At 37.5% G+C, this 18,772-nt stretch overlaps 2 protein-coding genes across 9 annotated transcripts in view; both read left to right on the top strand.

Annotated features, from left to right (window-relative positions):
• Positions 1-2,527, top strand: part of NODGS (nodulin/glutamine synthase-like protein) — a 99,546-nt gene extending 97,019 nt beyond the window's left edge. For 3 of the 6 annotated variants that reach the window (XM_088889420.1, XM_088889419.1, XM_088889421.1), the window contains one exon: positions 1,975-2,527. The gene's annotated coding sequence lies outside the window, so the exon portion shown is untranslated. Of the gene's footprint in view, positions 1-1,226; positions 1,450-1,974 lie in introns of all 6 variants that reach the window. The other 3 variants (XR_016077241.1, XR_016077239.1, XR_016077240.1) reach the window with 3 other exon arrangements.
• A 7,217-nt stretch (positions 2,528-9,744) lies between these two features.
• LOC104604574 (malate dehydrogenase [NADP], chloroplastic) lies at positions 9,745-17,774 on the top strand. 3 transcript variants are annotated; one of them, XM_010268974.3, is made up of 14 exons: positions 9,745-10,039; positions 10,144-10,237; positions 11,200-11,286; positions 13,711-13,795; positions 15,211-15,392; positions 15,505-15,575; positions 15,663-15,753; positions 15,842-15,916; positions 16,009-16,110; positions 16,207-16,329; positions 16,977-17,045; positions 17,135-17,203; positions 17,294-17,347; positions 17,442-17,774. In XM_010268974.3, the coding sequence occupies exons 1-14, from the start codon at positions 9,885-9,887 to the stop codon at positions 17,493-17,495; spliced, it is 1,311 nt and encodes a 436-aa protein (XP_010267276.1). In that variant the 5' UTR covers positions 9,745-9,884; the 3' UTR covers positions 17,496-17,774. The 3 variants fall into 3 exon arrangements, 2 of the variants coding, with proteins under 2 accessions (XP_010267276.1, XP_088745548.1); XR_016077242.1 differs by lacking the exon at positions 17,442-17,774 and having other exon boundaries at positions 16,966-17,045; XM_088889422.1 differs by lacking the exon at positions 11,200-11,286.
• Positions 17,775-18,772: the final 998 nt, after the last annotated feature.

The following is an 18,772-nucleotide window of genomic DNA, read 5'->3' as shown; positions in this document are numbered from 1 at the left end:
TATCTGCATTAGGGCCAAGTTCCTTTGGCTAAGCATGTATATGGGTAATGTTGCTACTGAATTCTTTGCTTAGGGAAGATGCTTTTGTTTTAAATTTCCAGAGAGAGAGAGAGAGGAGGGAGGGAGGGAGTTGTGGAGGAGGGCATTGGCCGCATCTTGATGATAGGGAAATCCAGGAAAGTGAAAGGGTAGGAGTACCAGAGGAGGATTTCTTGCACCAGTGCCCTGTTGGCATATTTGTGTTCACTAATCCAACTTTAGAGGACATTAGGGCTGTTCATAAGAAGACCCAACCCGACCAACCCGGACCGACCCAACCCGAGTCGGCCGGGTTTTCTTCAGCACCGGTCGGTTTCGGGTTGTAAAAAATCATAAACCAATGGTTCGGGTCGGTTTCGGTTTTCATGTGTGAAAACCGAAACCAACCCGAACCGAACCGACTTAGTAGTTAGTTCCTAGTTAGTAGTTACAACCTACTTAGTTCCTACTTAACTAAGTTGTCTCTATCCTACTTACAACCTAACTTAATTTCTAGTATTCTAGTTAGGAATGACATTAATGGTAAGTATTGTAAAACAACTAGACAAGGAATTTTTTTGGAAAAGTTTAAAGAAAATAATCAAACGATCCTAGTTTCTATGGTCTTTTACACCAAATAGGTAACCAATTACAATTAGAATTAGGTGTCCTTTTTTACTTAGATTAGAAGGTTTCTTAAAATATACAAATTTCAGTCTTCTTTCTCTAATACAGTTTGACTTTCTATTTTCTTGATAACTTCTATTCTAACTTGGTCCGCGCCCCCCTTAGCCCCTCAACTCAAGCACAATCTCTAATACAATTTGACTCTCAAGAATCAAAATTTTGAAATTTCAATTTATTACCATGGTTGAACTTAGAGCCGAAACCGACCCAACCCAACTCAAACCGACCAGGTTGGTTTTGCTTAACACAGGGTCGGTTTTGGTTTCAATTTCAGGTAACCCGACCAGGTTGGGTCGGTTGGAAAAATCTCAGTAAACCAACCCAACCCGACCCATGAACAGCCCTAGAGGACATGGATAGGGTTGGTAATCTCTCCTTGGTCATGGTGTGAAAATTTGGTGGTGGTCTCTTCCCTTTCAATTTTCACTCTAAGAAGGATGCTTTGCAATGCCTGCATAGATGTGAAAAGTCGTTTATTGGCTGACATCTTATACAAAATCTCTGGGTTCCTTGTCTTTTAGGAACCAGTTCATTTCTGCAAATTGGTGGACACAAGTTTTTGAAGTACCTCTCCATGTTTGGTGCAAAGCAACTTGATTGCAACAAATAATGCCTTGGCAGAGTTCATTGTGATGCATGGTCAAATATTGAACTGAAGCCATCTTGACTAGGTTCATTCTCTTGTTCATGGGGGATGAACAACTTTCTGAAGCTATTCCATATGGGGAAGATGAAGATGGAGATGTAATGTTTGCTATGATGCTTGATATATTTGAAAAAGCAAGTATATTGTATTTCAAAACTATGAACACCCCCATAGCAAGGTGCTATAGGGGAGCCAAAAATGACCATATAAGCCTTTACAGTGTTCAGTCCGATCTTAAAAAAACCTAATATTTAACCCTTTTAATATCTTTATGAACGCCCAGCCCCTAAGGTTCCCTTCACTCTTTTTAGTATGATCTCTAAATTTGCTTTTTTGTTTTCAAAAGCTCTGTAGTTTCTTTCAATCCAGAACTGCCACATAAAAGCTAAGGGGACCATCTCCCAAAGTCTGACATAAAATATGAGGGGAAACGGGAAACCTAATTAACCCCAAATAGGCCCAAGATAAATTCCCATACTTGTCTGCTGAAATTACATTGCACAAAAAAGACAATTGCAAGTTTCCACTTCTCTTTCACACATACACATGTGAAGTTTTGAATGTATCTTTGGTCAAGCACTTTTTCAACGGTTCATTGATAATCACGTTTTTCAATGGTACAGAAATTTTCAAATGGTTCGTTGTGAAACTCCATCGATGAGGTTTACACTGCAAACAAACACGGCCTTAGGTACTTTCTCTCTGTCACATACATGGAGTGCACTAGTATTGGGTGAATATAATCATCTTTTATCCATGTTAAACACTGATTATTGATTATTATTGCCTTGATCTGCTGGTGTTCCATCAGCATGTTAGTAGTAGTAGTAGGAGTACGTGAGACATATAAAAGCAATCCGTTGGTCGATAAATATAAAACTCCGTCTCTGATTCTCTGATTAGCATCAATAGAAATCATTTTTGTTGAGCAGATAGAGGTAATACAGAAGACAAGGAAACAGGAGACATCACTGCATATTGCTCTAAAATTTGCAAACTTTCATCCTTAAATAAATGATGAACAGTTACCTCATAAGGCCTGATATATTGGCTTGACAGTTGAAGCCTTTCTGTGTGAAAAAACAATTAGAGGCAATCTTGATTCATAAGTAGCAATGTTGTAAGGCTCAGACCAATAAATAGTTAAATACAAATGATGTTGTGGTTTAGTGGTAATATGTAGTTCTTCACTTCTTTGTAAATAGGAGTCTGTGAGTTGACATGGGTGGTTCCGGGTTGATAGCATGAAAGGTGGTTTTTGGGAAAAAACAAGAAATTAGGGTTTAAAAAAATCGGATCTTCCTTGCAATGTTTTTTGCTTCATTTCTTTTTCTATAGGCCATTTCTTGGGGTAAAATTTTGGTTGTTGGGAGCCAACAGCCTCTGATATTGAGAAACATTTTTGGGAATGACACATTGCCATAGAGTGGGATAAAATAGTAATTGCTCCCTATTTCTTTTTAACTAAACATAGACACGGGTGTGAATTAGTGAACATGTCCAGCCTAAACCACTCTCAATAGCATACACCGTTGCCCCCAACATCCATAGTTAACTCATTTCTTGACTCAATGGGTTTGAGTCTGAGTTCTGCCAAAGATTACGTTCATATCCAATCTACACCGTCCAAGGAGCCCGGATCTGTTTCCAACAAAACATGTTTTAATGCGCTTCCAATACGAGTTATAACCGCACATCTCAAAAATGTTCTGTACTCGTTGATGGGGTCATACAAAACGTGTTTGAGATGTTCGGCTATAAATCATGTTGGAAGCATGTGTGAACATATTTTGTTGGGAGCAGATCCCAACTCCCATTCAAAGGCCAAAGATAGCCAGAACGGTGCCTAGTCTCTTTTAGATTTTAATTAAATTTTACATTTCTTTTGCAACTTAATGCATTCTAGTTTCGGAAATGGCAAAATGATGGTTTTCAAACCTCCAAACACACACGGAGGAGGCTCCTTCAATGAACCAACTCCCGACTCAAGCTCCAGGAATGTTGCATCGAAATCTCATTAATAGAGCACGTTTCATCGTGGTATTCTCCTATGTCCTCATCGTTGTCGTGGAGTGCTCAAATCCTCAGGTTTAATTCAATTCAAAATCTCTAATCTTTCGTCTCTTTTGCGTAGCAGACAACTATAACTGTAAGCCCTTCTGATTGGATTTTGGGTTTCTTTCTAAAGTTTTGATTTCACCATTAGTGAAAGGTTTCGGTCATAGAATTTTAGCTGCTGGAATTCGATACGATAAGTTCTGTGGAGTGTGGAGTAGGGTGGACGGGTTGTCCTGGAGAAAAGCCATGCGATAATCTTGATGCGTGTTGTAAGACTCGCAATCATAGTTTTCAAAAACTGGACCGGACTGGGTGGTCGGACAGTTCAAACTGGGAACCGGTCATGTCTCTGGGTCACTTTGGATTGATAATTCTCAAAAAAAAAATATTGAAATGGTCAAAGAACCGCTGACCCATGTGATCAAACCACTAAACCGTTCAACCTGGGCAGCGGTTTTTATTTAACTTTTGTGAAGTGTAAATAAAGGAAATCTCAAATATGAGATAGAGATATCAGTTCCCAAATCTGAGATCACTGCAATGATAAGAGAGAGAGAGACAGATCTCATATCTGGGATCTGGTAGATCTGAGATGAGATCTGAGGCCGGATTTGCTGTCGCTAGCTCGCCGCTGCTATCTTGTACTGCCACGGTGCCACCACCACTGTTGTTGTCATCACGGTGAACCACCACCACCACCTCCTCCTTACTTTCTTCTTTCTTTTCTTTCCTTTATTTTCCCTTTCCTTCCTCTTTTTCCTTTACTTTCCCAGGTGACATACCTCTTCTCTGTTTATATTTCTTCCTAACCTGACCTAATATGCTAATTCAATGGTCAAGGTGCAAAAGTTACCTTAACCGTTTTGACCCATTTGACCTAAACAGTCGAAACTGTTGACCCAAAAACTGATGGCCAAAGTGATGTCCGGGTCAACCGTGTTCACAATGAATGTCGAGAAGAAAGGTAACAGAAAAACAAAGAGGAAATTAATTTCTATTTAATTCATTTTATGTTTTGTTCAAAGAGATCGACGCCTTATATGCTCATAAATATATCTAGATTCTGCTTTTGCATTTTGAATTTTTCATTTTGTACTTCTAGCTGCATTCTGTCTGATTCAGTTTCTCCTGCTTGCATGACCTCTTGGACATTGAACATTTGATTTCAATATAAAACTGGACAAATCTCGATGGCTACAGAATTTGTCTGAGTAAACAAATCAACAATATTAAGAAATGCGTACCCCAATATTGTACCAGGGGTGTATTCAAAGTATGCTATGCTGAATCACTCTCTACCACAGTACCAGTCATCTTGCACAACAATGTTGTTTCAATCATAATGTACATAATACCTTTCTTCTCTTTCTTGTTTCTTGTTGATGCAGAACCTTGTATTAGATGCTTTATCTTAGGGAGCTTGGGGCCCAACAAACCCATAAAACACACTAGGATAAATGGTAGTACTACACTAGATAAATAAATAAATAAAAGTGGCAATACCCAAGAAAGATAAGGAACCTAAGAGCTATTGCAGGGAAGAAGGAAGTCTTACAGTAAGGGGTTTAGGAGATCTAGCTGGTCCAAAAGTTGAAATTGTCACCACCACCTCTGAGCCATGTTATGACCTCAGTGATTATCTTTTCAATTCTGTTATTTTTCAATGACTGATCAGTCCAGGTCAGAATTTTGTAGCCCCACTGTACAGGGGTGAATCCTGACTGTGAATTGATGCCAAATTCACAGGCAATATGTGGTTTATAGGGAGTTACTAATAGACTATGGGGGGCTGTCATTCAGAATTCTGCATTGGTTGCAGATTACTTAATCCTAAGAAAAATGGTCTGAAATATTAGGCTTTGATTATACTGGAGAAAAGAAAAGGGTTTTATAAGATTTTGTGTATATTTTATCAAGCTCTTCTACTGAAGTTTCTCATGCATCCTTTTTGATAACTTCAATGGTTTGCTTTTTCATGATAAAAAAGTTGGTGTATGGTTATAAGCTAATCCTATGATTTGTACCTCTACAAGGTGGAGGCAAATGTATTTCTTTCTAAACCATGTTGTTTGAACTCTTTGCCGAGTTCTTCACCAAGTAAGCTATTTCTGGGTTAAAATTTGTTAAATTAGAAAAGTGTTGTAATAGTCAATGTTTTTAACCCGGTTGGTTGAATTGTTTGAACCATCACCCGGCCAAGATTCTGGGTCTGATTCATTTAAGACCCGCCAGACGGTCAAAAATGTTGATTTGGTTAAGAATCGTTCGACTCAGCCGGTTCAACTATTGACCCATTCGACTTGGTGACTAGGTTGCAGGTTGCACACTCAACGCATACAAAACTTTCAGAGGCCATAACTTTGCAATCTGATGTCTGATTATGGCGGTTTTTTTTATTTTGGGTAACTTTTCAAGATCTATGCATCCTAAGGAACCGAAGGTGCCTTGCCCCGTTATTTTTGCAAAAGAAAAAACCTTTTTATTCTCAAAATGCAATTTTTAATATTTTTTATAAATAAAACTGAATTAAAAAACATGAATTAAATATAAAATAATACATATAATATATGTATAATATATTTATACATTATTTATTGCTAAAATATATATTTATATATATACTTAATACATATATGCACTGACATGGCACAGTCTGAATTGTTCAACTCGGCTGGTCAAACTGGTGACTCATGACTTGGAGGCAAAAACGGTTTTACCTCCGAATCAGTTTTTAAAACATTGGTAATAGCTAATGTGGATATGATACAACATGGAGATTCTTTCTATGGATACGCAATTATGCATTAAAAAAAAAAAAACTATTGATATGCATGTAGAAAACATATTCCTTCATATATGGGTTTCTTAAAGGGAACCATATAAGCTAGCTAAATGCTCAAGCTGGACACCATCTAGAAGGAGTTTATTCACCTAGCTGTTATGGTTTTCCACTTAAGCAGAAGGGCTCGGTAGGAAGTTGTCATACCAAGATGGCCACACCTTTTCCCTTCAATTTAATTATATTAATCTAAGGTCCGTTTAGTTCATAGTTGGAATCGGAATCAGAATGGTTCATTCCCATAGTCTGTTTGGTTCAGATAGGAATAGGAATGGGAATTAAAATCAGAAGAAATGGGATTTCATTCCTGAGTGGCAGGGAATGGCCATTCCCTCAAATGGGGGAATGTCATTCCAGCAGGAATGGGAATGGGATTCTGATTCCACCCAACCAAACAGTTGGAATCGTAATAACCCATTCCGATTTCGATTCCAAACCCCTATTCCTTCAAACCAAACGGACTCTTAGTTGTGATTGCATATGTTACAAACCTAAAAAAAAAAAAAAGCAAAATAGATTGTCACCTTTTTCATGTAATTTCTTTTTTTTTTTTTAATTAAAACTAGAAGAGCTCGTATCAACAAAGTGGAAAGCTTCCTACTGTTAATTGAAATGAGAACACACTCCAAACCCTCAAGAAGATCCCAGAGAAATCCATCATATTCAGATGATCATGGCCTACACTTGAGAAATTAACCAAAGTGGAAAGCTTCTGGTAGAGTATAAGACCATCCAAGGTTTTATGAACTTTTCGAGGGTTTTCGGCATCAAAGGTGTCTATTCACTATTAAATTGAAACGATTATCTTAATCCTCAAAAACTGGGAAGCCATGTACAAGCTCATCTACTGTTTATCAAGGATGATCAATCGTACTTCCATTGAAGTTTCATCTGTTGCTCTCCATGTTTGAGCTAGTTCAGATAAAACATGCTAATTATCAACATCTACAAGCTTCTTAGATAAACTCTACCAGGGGGAAAGCAATGGAAAGTGATGAACCTTAGCATTGTGTTTGGTTTGAAGGAAAAAGTAGGAAAAGGAAAGGAACGTTGTATGGGTTTTCCTACCTTTCCCTACATTTTTCTTCAAACCAAACATAACCTAAAGGTTTGAAAATAGAAATCCTTACCTTGATTCTGGAGTGTTTCTCCCAGCGAATTAATTTTCCTTTCTTCAAATTTTCTGTTCTATCGACAAGTTGAGGATTCTTACCCAAATATTCCAAGTTTCAATAACCAGCCTATGCGGATCAACACCAGGTGACCATTTCTGAAGGAGTAAAGGGTAGTCCCAAATGAGTCAAGGACCTCTATTCAATAAAAGCTTTGACTTTGAGGTCAATTGAAAACTCGTGCAATAAGGCCAAGTTCGTATAACTTCCAAACCTTTGTGGAGACCCTCGAGTGTCCCATTGGAATGATCTATTTCTATAGTCTGTTTGGTTCAGACAGGAATGGGAATGAGAATTGGAATCAGTAGAAATGGAATTTCATTCCCAAAGAAAGGATAAGAAATGACCTTTCTCTCATATGGAGGAATACCATTCCAGTAGGAATGAAAATGAGATTCCAATTCTACTACCCAACCAAACAATTGGAATTAGAATAATCAATTTCAGACCCTCATTCCTGTGAACTAAGATGAGAAGAACGTGGGATAAGTCGCATGCAAGCAGGTGTCAAGCACACCGCATGGAAATCTCTTGGGGCATGGTCTCAGCTTTCTGGGCTTGAGAAAAGCTCCATACGTGTGGAATAAACAAGGATATTTCCACAACAAACAGCCTAATTTAAGTCTCTGTCAGCAGTCAGCACTCATTTGTTGGAATACGTGGAAGGAGAGAAATCAGCTAGAATTTTTCTTCAACAGGGAGGTCGCTCCAACGCAGGTGATGAACAGAATACTGATTAAGTCCAGGAAATGGATGTTCAGCCGAGGATCAACACGTTGTCCAGCTACTGGGTAAGGCACCCAGGTAGGTGTTTAACTGAACAACGATGCCGCTATGAACATCTCAGTAGGTAAATTAGGCTGGGGATGGTTATCAAAAGTTCAGGGGAAATTCAGGTTGAAGGTTCAAGATATTGGTGCTTAAAACGGCATGTTTTTATATTTGTTTTAGATTTTTTTTTTTTAATTTAATTTTTGGACTTATTTTTAACTATATTTTACATTAAACAGAGGTCAATTCTCGAAATACCTATAAATAGGTATATCGTAAAATGCCTGATACGAAATATATCATATCAAAATTTTAAAATCTCAGCAAACCAGGTTGTTACCATGTCCATTAGAGACCCCAAACTTGGCCAGCTTGTGAGTTGCCTGCTAATATTACATACTCGATGAACAAAAGACTGGATATCGTTCAGCGGAGCTTTGCATTCTGCAAAGAGAATTCTGACATGCTATTGGGGGCTTTGGATTCCCTGCACAAATAACTTTAGGGTCCATTTGGTTGATGGAAATAGGGGTCTAGAATTGAAATGACTTAATTCGATCGTTTGATTAAGTGGAATTGGAATTTGATTCTCATTCAAGTATTTTACTATTTGAGGATCGATTTTGATTGTCGTGTGAATCAAAACAAATCAAAGAGTAGACCATTCCAATTTCAATTCTAACTGTAAACCAAATGAATCCTTAATAATCTTATCTGCGTCTCCCTCTCCTTTGACAGTTCTTTTTTTTTTTCTTATTCTGCCAAATTAAAAGGAACCCAGACGGCCAGACCTGCTCCACGAGCACTCCACTCCCCATTTACATTGATTTCAATCCACTGATCCTCTGGCCTTTTCAAATAATCGTAAAGAAAAGATTGTGATGCCGGAAAAACATGTCCACCACCAGATTGGTTACCATTTTTTTATGATCTTGATCAATATTTGGTAGGTACGGTTGTCAAGTAGAAAATCTTCTATGATACACTGAACTACCCCGCAGCGAGCTACCTTACGCCGAACTGCTCTGCAGCGAGCTACCTTACACCGAGCTATTGGTGATACGTCGAGGTGCTTCTCCGAGGCGGGTCCCTAAGGTGTCCTTAGGCAGGAGCGAGCTTATGTTGGAGAACCGACGAGCTTAACCTGAGGTGTTTTTAGTTCGGGATTCTCCCTACTTGAAGAATCTTAGCCCGGGGTGCTTCTTACTCGGAGAGTCTTAACTCGGGGCAACGGAGTATCACCTTGTAGCAAGCTGCCGCTTTGGACAGGCTATCAGATTGGGTCAACGAGCTTCGTTACGCTGAATTGTCCTGAACTCATTAAGATGATCTGTCACTTATGTCGAGTCACGTACACGTATCTCTTGAGGTCGGGCCAAATCATCCTCATGATAAGTTATTAATTTTTGTAGGTACCGTACCTTTTCGATACTATAGTCAGCGTCTTTAATTCCACTCCACTTTCCACGTTCATAATCCGACAAATAATCATGGATCATGATTTCCTGCCACGTGTTCATCGAATGGCCTTATGCTATCATTTTAAAAATCCCTTTCTAGCAGCAGTCGCTCACGGCTCATCTGTGAGCCCTTCTCTCTCTCTCTCCCTCCCTCCAAATGAAATAACCACAACCTCTGTAACTCTTTTAGAACTTTCTCTCTCTTTGCACTCTTTCCTTCGAACTTTGTTATCATGGCTCTGACAGAACTCTCACCCTCATACACAACTCGTTTTCCGTCTTCTCAACTCGCACTAGTTTCAACTCGTCTGTATAGTCACCGTCGGCTAGCACTGCGGCCACCCTCTCGAGCACGGAATGCCAAAGTGTTGTGTTCCATTGCACCCAAGTAAGATTATGCCTTCTCCGTTTTCGTAGTTTTTCGTTTGTTCTTTTTTTCTTTATCCGTTGTTGTTTAATTTCTTCTTACAATGTATTTACGTTCTATCTCAGCGAAGTTAAGGCCCCGGTAACTCCGCAGGTTAACCAGACCGAAAACAAGACCGATTGCTTCGGAGTGTTTTGTCTAACTTATGATCTCAAAGCTGTGAGTTGTTCTCCTCTTTCTTACTTTCAATGAGTTGGTGTGGTCTTTGCATCATTGAATTCATCTGTTTTATTTCGGATGGTAATTTTGGTTTTTAAATTTATTCTTTATCGTCAATTCATAATTATCTTTTAATTTCTTTTTTTCTCTAGGATCAGCGGTATCGATATATGTGCATTGATGTTACTGGCCTCCTTTGTTGATATTTCTTATTTCCTGTTTGTGCTTTTATTGGTATTGGTAAAACGATCACCACATCCATTTCCTCCTAGATATAAGAAAGGAAGAAGAGTGTGGACGACATAATCAATTAATATATCCTATGATCCTATCTATTGAAAATTTGAATACCCAATTTGGGCTAAAAATCCATGAACAATCACCTTTTCTGTTTTGCTGCAAACTAAAACCAGAGCGTGGAATTCTTTCAATGTAAAGAACACTTCTAATTGGGTTCTTCCCTTTATTTGGTATTAAATGTTCAAACTTCAAAGAAATATACTGTAAGATGCACTTGTAATTAGCTAAGACGATTATACTTTGAAGGCTAGGACCCGGATCAACTACACCTTGTACTAAAAGCACAAAATTAAAAGCCAAAGCCAAGAAGACGATGGAAATGAGTCACTGTTGGCACATGGATTTTTTTTTTCGATGAATAACTTTTTTTGGCACATGGAATTATCACCCGTAGGACAATGAAATTTTGGTGAATAATTCCATGGAATTATCACTGACGGTGACTAGTTGCCAACTCGTCTCTACAGACTACAGTCACTTTCAGCACATGGAATATCACCAAAGCCAAGAAAGCTTGATTACTCTAGGACAATGGCAACTAGTCAAGCTTTCTTGGGCTCTAGTGATAATTCCATGTGCCTTTTTCTTTTTTTCTGTTGACAAGCTGAGACTAAAGATCAAGTTTGGTTAATTGATCCTTGATCCTTCTTTTATTTTTACAGGATGAGGAGACAAAATCATGGAAGAAATTAATAAAAATTGCAGTTTCAGGTGCTGCTGGAATGATATCTAATCATCTACTTTTCAAAGTACGGAACTCTTGCTACATTAGACATCTAAGCTCTACAGTATGACTATTGAATTCATTATCATTATCTGTAGAAGCAGCAGCTGCCTATTTTCCAACTATGTGGGATCTGTTACATGAATCTTTTGTCTTTGTTATTATATGATATATAAGTAAGATCCAATTTTGTATCCAAACCTATGTCGTTCCAACCTTTTAGAACCTTAACTCACACGAAATAACACATTCAGTGGCACATCCTCAATCTTTGTTTCACATGACAATCATAAACCATCTAACATCCTTATCTTACCTAGTCATTTTATGGCCTTGCCATTTCTCAAAATATCTTTACTTAGTCTTCATCAAAGCACCAATTGAATCATAGTATTATAATATTTCTTTTTAGGTAAGATAAGCACCAAATGAATCATAATATTTCTATTTGGATGGAGTATTCTTGAACCCGTTAGAGTTGGATTGTAGGATTTGTTGTATTGATTCTTCTAGTTCCTTTTCTTGTTCTTCCTTCTTTTTGGCTTTGACCCAACCTCCTGATAATTCAGTGGTGGCCTTGCGGTGAAGGAGGTTTGGAACAAGCCTATTCCTCCTAGGGTAAGTGGTTTCTGTTGGGAAGTTTTCTTGGGTAGAACTAATACTTGTGATTTTCTTCAAAGAAAGAGAAAATTTGGTGCCTCTCCCCAAATTGGTGCATACTTTTCAAGGCTAATGGTGGAACCACCGCCAAATGTTCAAGGCTTGTTTGACTCTTCCTTTGTTAACTGGAGAAAGAGGAGGGGGAGAACCCTTGGAGGTGTACAAGAGCAGCAATATGCTGGACAATATGGGAAGAAAGGAATCAGAGAATTTTTTCAGACAAGGAAAGGAGCAGAGAAGCAACCATAGAAGCCATTACTGTCAAAGTAATCCATTGGGTTAAATCCTTGAGAAGCTTTGATGACATTCCCACAAATGACTTACTTAGAAAGTGGAAGGAGGTGGCTGATTCTTCTCTTCCAAGAGTTGTTGTAAGGCCTGTTTGGGTCCCACCTCCCAGCAGGTTTTTAAGCTGAATTTCGATGGTAGTAGTGAGGGGAATCTGGGCCCTTGAGGTATTGGAGGTGTTTTTCAGAACAAGGAGGGAGGAGTTATTGCCCTTTACTCATGACCAATAGGTGTGAGAGACTTCTTGAGGACAGAAATCTTGGCTGTGATGGAAGGGATCCAAAAAGCCAAGGAGCTGAATATAAGAAAATTGATCATAGAAAGGGATTCAAAGCTGGTTGTTAGCTGGCTGCAAAAAGATGAGACTGACTGGTGGAAATTTGTCAATGAGAGGACGAAGTTTAAGTTTTTAGCTCAGGATATAGAGATCAAGTTGCAGTGGGTTAAAAGGAGTGCAAATTCCTTTGCCAATGTTTTGGCAAAGCAAGGGGTGGGAGGGGATCAACTCTTTTGGGCTGTTCTGTAATTGCTGTACCTTTTTGTCATCTTGGAGAGAGTTAAGAGAGTTTATCTCTCTCCAGGATGTTCTCTTGTATAATCTTCATTAATTAATGAAATATTCTGGTTATTGATAAAAAAAAAAAAAAAACTTTTTTTATGTTCCCTTGAACTTATAAATGAAGCATGATTTCTATGGAAGTGGAAGGGATATACTCGCAGTTTACAGTAGATTAAAGCCTGCATGCTAACCTAGAATTTTCCACAGAATATAATACTCCACACCACCCTAATCAAGTCAATGGCTACCCAGTTTAGAAATTTGTCATTGCAGGGCCCCTGATATGCATTGCACCTAAAATAATCAGACTGCCCTCAAGTACAAAATGCTACAGAATTTCCATATAGCCTCTGAATACTTGATAACACTGTATTTGTCCCTGGATGAGTCCTTGCCTGCATGGTAATGTATAATATTTAGTATGAAACTTTTCTGCTTTATTTCTGAAAAGGAACTGTTACTGTCATTGATTCACAAACATCAATAACAATTACAAGTGTCCGTGATAAATATCCATTTTGTAAATTCATAAATTCATCCTAGTCATACTTATTTATATCAAGGGATAGTTTATTTATTATTTTGTTTGGCATTCATGTATGATAGGTAAATACTGACCATAATTCTATTAACTCTACCTGGCTTTTACCACTGTTCACCATTTCTTTAATTTCTGAAAGATGCAAAAAGATTTGGCTTGGACATCACTTGTTAATGGGAACTCATACAGTGGGGACTATAGGTGTAATTTGAAGTAATCCTTCTAATACATGCTACTAGACTTGCTGATTACAGTTTTATTGTTTGGTGATATGGATGGTACAAGGTTTTTTTTCTTTTTTCTTTTTTTTTTTATTTTTTTGCATGGAGACCAGGCCTGCCATTGCCAGAAAATGGAACAATAATTTCATAGTCGGAATCTAACTTGTCTTGCTATATCAGCTTGCATCTGGTGAGGTTTTTGGGCCAGATCAACCCATTTCTTTGAAATTGTTGGGATCTGAAAGGTCACTCCAAGCACTTGAAGGTAAGTTGAAATTTGGCATCTCGAGAAATGCTTAGCAACAAAATGGTAGTTCAACTCACAACTAATTGCAGATGGTATTTCATTTATAATTTAGTTACGGATGACTATTTACCTTCTAGTACATGTTTTTAGCCTTTAGCAACTATCCTAATCTATTGCTGCAAGAATATTGTTGTTCTCAACTCTTACTAAACATCAGGGAAATTTACTATTGAGAATAAAAGATATTCTTCTGAGAAGGGGTAACATGTATTTGGTGACGTAATAATAACTTAGGAACCTTACCTAGCAAATTTACAAACACATGCACAAATTCATACTACAAATATTCATGCAGGCATACACACACATAAATATGATACATAGACATCATAGTATGCTAATGTTTTACAAAAACACATCATCATCATCATCCTCTCTCCTCTCCATCTAATGTAAACATACTTATATGCATAAATCAGATTATATATGCCGTACATAATCTACAAGAATATACAATTATAAATGTAATACATTGGGTTCTGGTTGGCCCAACCCAAGTTGCATACTACTATATGGTGCTCGTTATTTCTTGTATGGATTGATATTCATATAATGTAAATTGCTTTTTATATCACTTGATTTTCACTTGCAGATGGTAGACATTTCTCTCCGCTGATATAATTCTTGAAAGACTTGAAATTTTGATTTGGACATAGATGGATGATGGGACCAAAACATGCAAATTGAATATATTGAAAACTATGTGCATCATTAAATAAGAATGAACATCTTAATATAATCTCATAGGAAAAATATAGAAAGAAAAACAATAGTATCCATTCCATAAAAATCCTGTAGTATCTATATAGGATTCTGTACCATATTCTTTTATTACCTAGTGAATACAGTAAAAAATTATTATCTATATGTATGCCATGAATGATTTCACTGTTAATCTTGTCTCTTAAGGAAACAATTAAATTGGGACACTTTTTTTTGCACAAAACTAGATGTAAGTTATTAATTCTAAATTCGAAAATGATCTTGATCAATATTTGGAACAGTAGAATAGTGATGGGAGTTGGTATTAGGGCTGAGTTGAGTTGAGAATAGTCATAGGCAAAACAGGATTCTAAATTCGAAAATGATCTGAATTAAATTTCAGATTTATATGATATGTAAATATAATAATAGTACTATTGTTTAAGTGCCAATAATTTAAGAATGGATATGGCTTTAAACAGAAAGGAATGGCAAAACAGGATTCATGTAGTTGACTCCATATAGTTGGGATAAGGATTGGATGATGATGTTGATGATTTGTTTTTGTTGTTCATCTCTAATACTGTTTATTCAGGTTAAAATTATGATCTTTTGGAATTTTAGTTGATATTTCCCAATGCTCCCTAAAATGTTAACCTTAAAATGTGCAGGAGTTGCTATGGAATTGGAGGACTCCTTATACCCCCTCCTGAGGGAGGTAAGTATTGGCATTGATCCTTATGAGGTGTTCCAGGATGTAGAATGGGCTCTTCTGATTGGAGCAAAGCCTCGAGGACCTGGAATGGAACGAGCAGACTTACTAGACATAAATGGGCAGATATTTGCTGAGCAGGTTCAATTCAGCCTTTAACATCAAATATAACTTTCCTAGAGACTGAATTGCCACACTAGGACATTTTCTTTCATATACCTTTTAATTATTTGGGTTTTAAATGTCATTCTAGGGAAAAGCACTGAATGCAGTTGCATCGCGTAGCGTTAAAGTGATAATTGTTGGCAACCCCTGCAATACAAAGTGAGGAAATATTGCTGTGAGGGGAAATTATGAATTTTATTTATTCCATAATGCTTATTGTTGCTAACCTGATTATATTTTGTGCAGTGCCCTTATTTGTTTGAAAAATGCACCAGACATACCTGCAAAGAACTTCCATGCTTTGACTAGGTTGGACGAGAATAGAGCCAAGTGTCAGGTAGACCTGTTGGCAACACAATTTAATTATGGTTATCACTATAAAAGGAGGACTAACTTATAATAAATGTTGATTCTGGTCCATGCAGCTTGCTCTTAAGGCTGGTGTCTTTTATGATAAAGTGTCAAATATGACTATCTGGGGGAACCACTCAACTACCCAGGTCATCCAATAGGTTTTCTAGAAAATGCTTTAGTTAGATATATGTGTTCTTTTGAGTCTGTCTTAATCTAAGAGTCTTTGCAAGTTGAGTAGGTTCCAGACTTTTTAAATGCTAGAATCAATGGCATACCTGTGACAGAGGTTATTAAGGACACTGATTGGTTAGAGAAAGAGTTCACTGAGAAGGTCCAGAAGGTAATAACCATAAAATAGAACTAAAACTGACTTACTTCGTTTCTAATCAATGTTGCACTAACATTCTATTACAAAGGATAAGAATTTATTCTGCAGAGAGGGGGTGTGCTGATTCAAAAATGGGGAAGATCTTCAGCTGCTTCCACTGCCGTTTCAATTGTTGATGCCATAAAATCCCTAATTACTCTCACTCCCAAGGGTGATTGGTTTTCTTCAGGGGTGAGTTCATACCAGGAGGAATACATTACTTCTCAATGTTGATAGTATGCTGGAGGAAAATGTTTTCTTTTCCCCTTTCTTCAGTCATTAATAAATTTCTCAGAGGTAGATCTCTGAGCTGGAGGAAAATTATTTTCTTTATTCTCTGAACTAGATCTCTACTTGTGCATTCTTTTTATCTCTATTTGTGTATTATGTTATATTTGTCCAATATCAGGAGCAAAACTGGACTCTGAAGAGACTATTTTGGAGGTTTAACTTGATCTTTTTAAGAAAGAACCTTTCCAGGTCAATGGCATGATATTAGATAAAAACCATGAACTACAAAATCTGCACACATGACATTAATTGGTCATTACCATTTAGAGTAGCTACCACAGATATTTTGTTTCTTTCCTGTTTGTATATCCATAAAGGTAACCGTGCATTTCTTGAAATTTCGATGTCTCCACTTCAGAAGACAAATTCCAGTAATGCATTATGATTCTCAAGAAATCTGAAACCCGATTCTGCATTTACCACCAGTCGCACTATTCATAAATAAATAAATAAATAATAAACTACCAGTCACACCATTCCCACTTTTGAATTGCTATAAAAAAATTGAATAGTTTTCTCCAATCTTACTGTTTACAGCACAATTCCAGGTTTACACCAATGGAAATCCTTATGGTATTGTCGAAGATATAGTCTTCAGCATGCCATGCAGATCAGATGTGAGTTTCGTATTCAATGAATTACCTTTAATGATGTTTGTTATGTCAAGTGCATGACCTGCCTCTCAAGGCTTATGTGTAATATTCAGGGAAATGGTGATTACGAGCTTGTCAAAGATGTGATCATTGATGATTTCCTGTGTGAGCGCATAAAAAAGGTTTGCTTCTTCATTAACCCATTTTCCAATGTACCATCGACATATGGCATTTATTTGATGGTAAAATATGACAAGATCACTGTGATGCAGACTGAAGCTGAGTTGCTTGCTGAGAAGAGATGTGTAGCTCACCTTACAGGGGAGGTAAATAATGTGTCTACTGACATGGTTAAAAAATATCAGTGACCACCTTTTATGGATTGGCTAACAATGCCTTAATCTGGTCCCTATTTTTTAGGGTAACGCCTACTGTGATCTTCCTGGAGACACAATGCTTCCTGGAGAGATGTAATCACCAAATAGGAGGATATTCTCTAGAAAGTTGTGAAGGCTTTTACCAGAACAGCAGAATAGCAGAGCAGATTTTGAATTGAGAATCTGATGTTTTTGCCCTTATATGCCATCCCATAATAAGTAATATTAGTAGGCCAAGTCAGTGAAGAGTGTTCTGGGAGGAAAAAAAAAATTCTAGCGGTTTTGATTCATCGACAAATTTTTGAGGTCCTCGCGTCTCATGAATAGCCTCAAGCTGTACCAATGCCATTTTTTAATGTATCATCCTACTTGTATATCTAACTGTATAATCCTTTCTCTGATTTCATGGATGGGTTTTGTGGCAATGTTCAATTATGTTGAATAGAAACATGTCCAAAAGATGGGTACATAGGACAGGGTCAGAATTCAGAAATGAAATCATTTGACGAAACCATGGTTTGATCACATGCATAGAAGACCATCTACAATACCTTTAAAGAAGTGGTCAAGTTGAAGCCTTGAAGGGGCTAGAAGGGCTAGGGATAAGACCAAGAAAAAACATAGTTTGAAGTAGCAAGGCACTTAATGGTTCTGTTATTAAATAGAACAGAATAGTAAAACAGGATTCATGTAGCTAAGTAGCCAACCCATATAGTTGGGACTTGGGATGAGGGTTAGATGGTGATGATGGTCAATGATATTGAATGTACCTCTCTGCTTACAAGTTATAATTACTGACATTCAAATGGTTAATAGACTGCAAACCATGAGCAGAAAAGATGGATGTCTCCTAGCATCAGAAATTCAACATGCACTGCCAATAAAGTAAAATTGGCTGATGATCAGATGACTAGACTACTGCTGTGCATAAAGATTCTGGTCATTTCTCAGTCCACACTCCACGGTAACTAGCTTGTGGGATCTCTCAAACGGTGGGTTCAATGTCTTAACAGTCCAGAATCTAAAGTCAAAATTGTGTTTGCATAAAAAGGCATCCTGCTTCCTCCGAGTTATGATATACCATTTCAGATACATACATGTGGGGCCCACGTGGCCTGCTGATGTAGCATTTCATGGTTAACCCTGTATTCTCCTGTTCCTGTGGAGGATTCTTACATACAGGTAGATATCATAACCAAGGTTCAAACTTCAAAGTATATATGGCCCAATACATAACGTATCGGTAGATATCATAACCAAGGTTCAAGCTTCCCGATACGTTCCTAAAGAGGGTGTATCGGGATTTTGACCGGGTTAGAAGTGGACAGATCTTAAACAGGACCCTCTGAACCAGATTTGAAAAAAAAAAAAATT

The sequence above is a fragment of the Nelumbo nucifera genome, chromosome 6, assembly GCF_055504915.1.
Source record: "Nelumbo nucifera cultivar China Antique chromosome 6, China Antique-T2T, whole genome shotgun sequence".
Lineage (NCBI taxonomy): Eukaryota > Viridiplantae > Streptophyta > Magnoliopsida > Proteales > Nelumbonaceae > Nelumbo > Nelumbo nucifera.
The sequence above is the reverse complement of the archived record's forward strand: the minus strand, read 5'-3'. Positions and strand labels throughout refer to the sequence as shown.

Bases quoted from the DNA above. Each gene is read 5' to 3' on its own strand.
- LOC104604574 (XM_010268974.3), top strand. From the start codon at position 9,885: ATGGCTCTGACAGAACTCTCACCCTCATACACAACTCGTTTTCCGTCT. The intron at 15,576-15,662 runs GTGAGGAAATAT...TATTTTGTGCAG, and splicing joins GGCAACCCCTGCAATACAAA to TGCCCTTATTTGTTTGAAAA. The intron at 17,348-17,441 runs GTAAATAATGTG...CCTATTTTTTAG, and splicing joins TAGCTCACCTTACAGGGGAG to GGTAACGCCTACTGTGATCT.